Consider the following 6,213-nt stretch of genomic DNA (forward strand, 5'->3'; position numbering starts at 1 on the left):
TGCCACTGCTTCGATGAGATAGCAGGAGGCGCTGTTCTAACACCAGCAAGGAGAAACTGCGGGATCAGACATTCCCTCCATCAGACACACCCAACCGCAGAGACTCAAACCTACTCACTCACTCACTCACTTTCTTAACTGCTTATCCAATTAGGGTCGCGGGGGTGCTGGAGACTATCCGAGCTTTTTAATGGGCGCAAGGCAAGGCACATAGTAACACCCTGGACGGGGCGCCAGTCCATCGCAGGGCAGACACACACACACACATACACACCCATTTACCTATAGGGCAATTCAGTGTCTCCAGTTAACCTGACTGCATGTTTTTGGACTGTAGGAGGAAACCGGCGCTCCCAAAGGGAAACCCACGCAGACAAAGGGAGAACATGCAAACTCTGCACAGAAAGGATCCGGACCGCACCACCTGCGGATCGTACCCAGGACCTTCTTGCCGTGAGGCGACAGTGCTACCCACCGAGCCACCGTGCCGCCTCGAGACTCGAACACAGGACTCAAAAGCATCAGTTTTAAATCAGAATAAATAACCAAACGTTTCATAAAGCAAAATTTATTTTTTCAATTTTGGCAGAGTCACAAAAAATGAAATCCAACTGGAATGAAAAACAGGCAATAAAGCAGAAGTGCACTATCAAAATATGAACATTACAGTTCAGCAAAGAGAACGATAACATGAAACATCTCGTCTGTGAGAAAACCTTCAACCATTTACAAATATATCGAAACAGAAACAATACTGAAAAAAGTGAGGGCGACCTTCATGTGTCTGCCTGTAACGTCCCACTACCGTCTGTACGGTTCCTTCAGCTCGAACAGTCTCATACAAATAAATAAATACAGATTAAATACAATTAAAAGAGTTCGGTGTGGAGCTGAGATCATCTGGTATCTAAAACTAGACGTATTATTTATGTTACAGTTAGTTATTGAACCCGGCGAACACTGTGGACAGGAAACATGTGAGTGCAGTGTGTGTGTGAGAGTGTGTGTTGGATGTTTATTGGAGGATGCTCAGAATCTCCTTGGCATTTTCGGTGTTCCAGCCCTGACCCTGTAGAGGCCCCTCACACGCCCGGACGTATTTGTTAAGGATCTGAGTGCCGATGTCGCGGAACTGCAGCGTCTCTTCTTTACACTGAGGGGAGTCGGCGCCGCCGTCCTCGTACTTCACCGCCCAGAAACACATCTCGCCTATGTACATCATCGTCAGCAGGTGGGTGTCCGACAGAATACCTGTCCACAAAACCAGTAAATAACAACAACAACACTGAGAGACTGAATCTGTGCCATTTCAGTCCCTGGTACAATATACACCGATCAGCCATAACATTAAAACCACCTCCTTCTTTCTACACTCACTGTCCATTTTATCAGCTCCACTTACCATATAGAAGTACTTTGTAGTTCTACAATTACTGACTGTAGTCCATCTGTTTCTCTACATACTTTTTTAGCCCCCTTTCACCCTGTTCTTCAATGGTCAGGACCCCCACAGGACCACCACAGAGCAGGTATTATTTAGGTGGTGGATGATTCTCAGCACTGCAGTGACACTGACATGGTGGTGGTGTGTTAGTGTGTGTTGTGCTGGTATGAGTGGATTTTAAACACCGTGTCCACTCACTGTCCACTCTATTAGACACTCCTACCTAGTCGGTCCACCTTGTAGATGTAAAGTCAGAGACGAGCGCTCATCTATTGCTGCTGTTTGAGTCGGTCGTCTTCTAGACCTTCATCAGCGGTCACAGGACGCCGCCCACGGGGCGCTGGTGGACGATTCTCAGTCCAGCAGTGACAGTGAGGTGTTTAAAAACTCTGATCTACTCATACCAGCACAACACACACTAACACACCAGCACCATGTCAGTGTCACTGCAGTGCTGAGAATCATCCACCACCTAAATAATACCTGCTCTGTGGGGGTCCTGTGGGGGTCCTGACCATTGAAGAACAGCATGAAAGGGGGTAACAAAGCATGTAGAGAAACAGATGGACTACAGTCAGTAATTGTAGAACTACAAAGTGCTTCTATATGGTAAGTGGAGCTGATAACATGGACAGTGGGTGTAGAAACAAGGAGGTGGTTTTAATGTTATGGCTGATCGGTGTATATGAGTAAAATCTGTCTGACATTCTGAGTAGTTACGTGTGTGTGTGTGTGTGTGTGTGTGTGTGTGTGTGTGTGTGTGTGTGTGTGTGTGTGTGTGTGACTATATTCAGTGTTTACCCTCTGACAGCAGGTTGGCCGTGTTGGAGTCGTGAAAGACCACGCCGTCGCTGAGCTTCACCGAGCTCCTCACCTGCAGCATCTTCATCAGGTAGCGCACGCCCTCCTGCACACACTACACACACACACACACACACGGGGTTCAGCACCGGATCTCCACGGCTACCAGGTAAAGCGAACAGCACGTGGAAGAGTGGGCGACGTTACTTTGAGGAAGGTGGCTTTGTTCTTCTTGATCCACTGTTTCCTCTGGTGCAGAGTGTGACAGTACATGTAGAGCAGAGCGCCACGCCTCCAGTACACACACTCCAGCAGCTCCAAACCCAGCACCGACTGTACCTGCACACACACGCGCACACACACACGTACATGTTACCCTGTCTATCTATCCATCTACGTCTCTACTGCAGTGCATTGTGGGAGACGCAGAGCCGTACCTCCTGGTTGGGAGCGAGACGTGCTGCTAACACCTCGGGCTCGGTCAGGTCCTGCAGCAGCTGCTGAATCTTCACGGGAGAAATCTCCTCCGGGAACTCCTGATCCACCAGTTTGTTCTCCTCGTAGAATGTGATGTCCAGTATCACCTACACACACACACACACACACACACACACACACACACACACACACACACACACACACACACACACACACACACCAGCAACCTTGACCAGCCAGAAGGGGACGTAATTGCAGCACTCATGTCTGTGTAGCAATTTGTGCCCATTCAGTGAAAAATAATAATAATAAGCATTAGTGAGGTCAGGCACTGAGGGCGGATAGGTTAAGCTGCCAGGTTGGGCCCTTGAGCAAGGCCCTTAACCCTCAATTGCTTAGACAGTATAATGTCACAGTACTGTTATGCCTAGTTCACACTACACGATTTTTGCTAGATATGCCGGCTCGGGAGCAACTCGGTGTTCACGGCGTTCGACGATCGAAACTCGGCTCTCGATCGCCGTGTGTGAACTCCTCAACAACTCGATCCGAGCGGCTCGCCGAGCTCTCGGCGACCGAAGAGAGATATTTAGCATGTCAAATATCTGGATCCGAGTTGCCCAACTGGCAGTGAGTACTATGTCGAACAGCCAATGAGAACGCAAGATACGGTGTGAGGGTAAACGCAGGGGAGAAGTTGTAAAAAGGTGGGACAGGGGCGTAATATAGTTTATATCAGAATACATCAGCACACACACAAGTTTTACACAGTATTTCTGACCTGATCGTTCTCTACAAAACACCCACGCTGCATTGCAAACAATATTTATTAACCTCCAACCCACTATAGAACGATCCCTGCTGGTCACGTTGCCAAATCCACTCAGATTCATTTATTTTTTCTCCTTGTTTTAACGCTGAACATCAGCGCACAAACTTTCATCGCTTCCTTATTGTTGACGTGCATTTTTGGACGTGGTATCATTAAACCTTTCGTCACTTCTCGAGTTTGTTTTCGTGACAGAACGTAGTTTGGGAGAGCAGAGAAGCTCGCCTGCGATTCCAGTTGGTGATTGATGGTGTAGTGTGAAACCCCCTATCACCCATCGGTCGTGTAGTGTGAAAGCCACACCCACTTGAAAGACTCCCGATTACAAGAGATCCAGTCGTGTAGTGTGAACTTGGCATTAGTCGCCTAAAAGCCTAAAATGTGAATGTACATGACGAACAAAAAGGTTTAGTGTACAATCAGCATTCCAATTCATCCCAAAGAAGTTTAGGAGGATTGAGGTAAGTTCCTCCAGACCAAATCAGGTATTTTATGGAAGACAGGGCCTTCCTCAAACTATTGCCGTGAAGTTAAAAGCATTTTTCATTAATTTAGCTATTTTAATTATATATTTTCATTCATTGTATGGATTTTTATTTATTGGTTCATGTGGTGACCTCAGCTGTGTGTGCCCGTACCTGTGTGTAATCCTGTAGGAGTTTGGGCAGGTTGCTGCTCTCTCCAGCCTGCATGTACCAACTTTTCAACTTCTCCAGTATGGACGCTGCATTCTGTAAGTAATCATCGTCTACAAAACAAATCAGATTTATTAAAACACAAGCTCTGCCTCCCGGGGTCAGGGTAGTACCCTAAATACACTAGGTCTTCAGTTCAGCCTGCTTTCTCATACAAAGATATTAAACACTGGAACGCACTAGGGACTGAAACAAAGGGTCACAGCCTCACACTTGCATTAGTGCTTCAACACACAAGTCAGTATGATGGGTTCAGTAATTCATTGCTGCTCCGGAGTCCAATCCTGCTGTGCTTTAGAGCACTGGAGCCGACGCTGGTGCTGTGAACGGCGATTTCAGGCCGGTGTGCAGCCGCTCAATAGCCGAAACACGATCCATGATGCTCGTGTTCATGGTGCTTCCGGTTCTTGTGTGGCCTCATGGCTGAGCTGTTGTTGCTTCTAGATTATTAGACTTCGGAATAAAGACACATGATTGGAGCAGATCTAACAGGGCAAAAAGGTGGCAGGATGAAAGTGACTGAGCTCTGTTCTAATGCCAGTGCATGTATATTAAGATTGATTTGGCATGTTCTCCCAGTGTATTTTCTTGCTACTCTACTTGCTACTCATTTGCATAAGTAGTCACCAACTGCGACCCTGATCAGGATAAAACGGTTAGTGAAAATGATGATGCTAGTAATAAATGTGTAATATGAACTGAGTACGTTCTTTCTTCGAATGATCTTATACACATATTTATAATTTAAATGTTTTTTATATCAATAAACGTTTCACCAAATGAAAGAAAACAAAATAAACACAATATCTCAGTGAACTGTCATCACTGCTAACTGAAAGTAGAATCTATCCAACCCGTTTTCTGACAGACCCCGCCCATCAGCGCTGTGATTGGCAGGTATCCCAACCGCCCACGCAGTCCACCAATGAGCTTTTAAGGCTGACCAATCTGAGCCAATCATAACGCAGATGTGCAAAACGGGTAGCAAAAACACTGTACGGAACAGCGCTCTCTGACACTCTTCAGTTAGCGTAAACACAGTAGCATGCTAACGGCTACATGAGGGGATTAACAACATGTAATAGGAGCAGCTAGGCATCACAACATCACAGCAACAAAGTTATTGAAGTGTAAAATAATGACAGACCGGGTTTATCGGAGCGGAGAGCTGCACACCTGCTGTCTAACTGAACGATCCTCCTCTCTAACTCCAACACCTTCCTACTGTCCGCCATCACTGAGCCGCTCACATATACTGTCACGTGATACACCAGCTCATGTCACGTGGTCCATCCAGCCACATAATAAGAATAATAATAAAAATAATAATAATAACATGGTATTCAGTTAAAAGGTATTTGTGGTTAACATGCATTGGACTGTGTGGGTATTCACAGTTGAACTTTGTGGGATTTTTTATGGCTGATGTGCATTTGACTGTAGTTATAGCTGAATGAGGGTTAATTGCCTCTTAAGGTTTTTATAGTTAACTGGCATTTACTTCAGAGTGCTCCACAACAAGTTGTACTTCATTAATTGTAAGCCAGAAGACAAACTACAACTCTTATACTGACACTGTCACCCTTTATTACATAATAAAAACAGATTTTTATTAATAACTTCAATAGTTTTTAAAGTATTCGTCATATTGTATATTATCGAGTGTAACCCACATTACATACTACAACTCTTACACTGACACTTTTACCCTTTATTACATCATTACAAACCCCACTCGCCAAAATTTTGGATATTTATCGTCTTTTTGTTATTTATTTGTCTTTAAAAATTGTATTTTATTTATCTTACTTACACTTGTGAACAGAGGACTCCGTTTTCCGCTATCTTTCTTGTTTCTTATTCCGCTCCAGTTGCATTACGGCAGCTGCTCTAACTTAGTTACTTTTAAAATCAAGTAATCAATAAAGTAACTAAGTTACTTTTTAAAGGTAACTATGCCATCACTGTCTTACACTGACACTGTTACCCTTTATTACATAATAAAA

The 6,213-nt window shown here is 44.9% G+C and overlaps 1 protein-coding gene across 1 annotated transcript; it reads right to left on the bottom strand.

The window, feature by feature from the left end:
* Positions 1-552: 552 nt before the first annotated feature.
* On the bottom strand, positions 553-5,445 carry rimoc1 (rab7a interacting mon1-ccz1 complex subunit 1). The gene is made up of 6 exons (XM_062999573.1): positions 5,355-5,445; positions 4,151-4,260; positions 2,683-2,829; positions 2,453-2,584; positions 2,246-2,360; positions 553-1,251 (listed from the first exon to the last, which is right to left on the bottom strand). The coding sequence occupies exons 1-6, from the start codon at positions 5,440-5,442 to the stop codon at positions 1,016-1,018; spliced, it is 828 nt and encodes a 275-aa protein (XP_062855643.1). The 5' UTR covers positions 5,443-5,445; the 3' UTR covers positions 553-1,015.
* Positions 5,446-6,213: the final 768 nt, after the last annotated feature.

Source organism: Trichomycterus rosablanca, chromosome 7, assembly GCF_030014385.1.
Source record: "Trichomycterus rosablanca isolate fTriRos1 chromosome 7, fTriRos1.hap1, whole genome shotgun sequence".
NCBI lineage: Eukaryota > Metazoa > Chordata > Actinopteri > Siluriformes > Trichomycteridae > Trichomycterus > Trichomycterus rosablanca.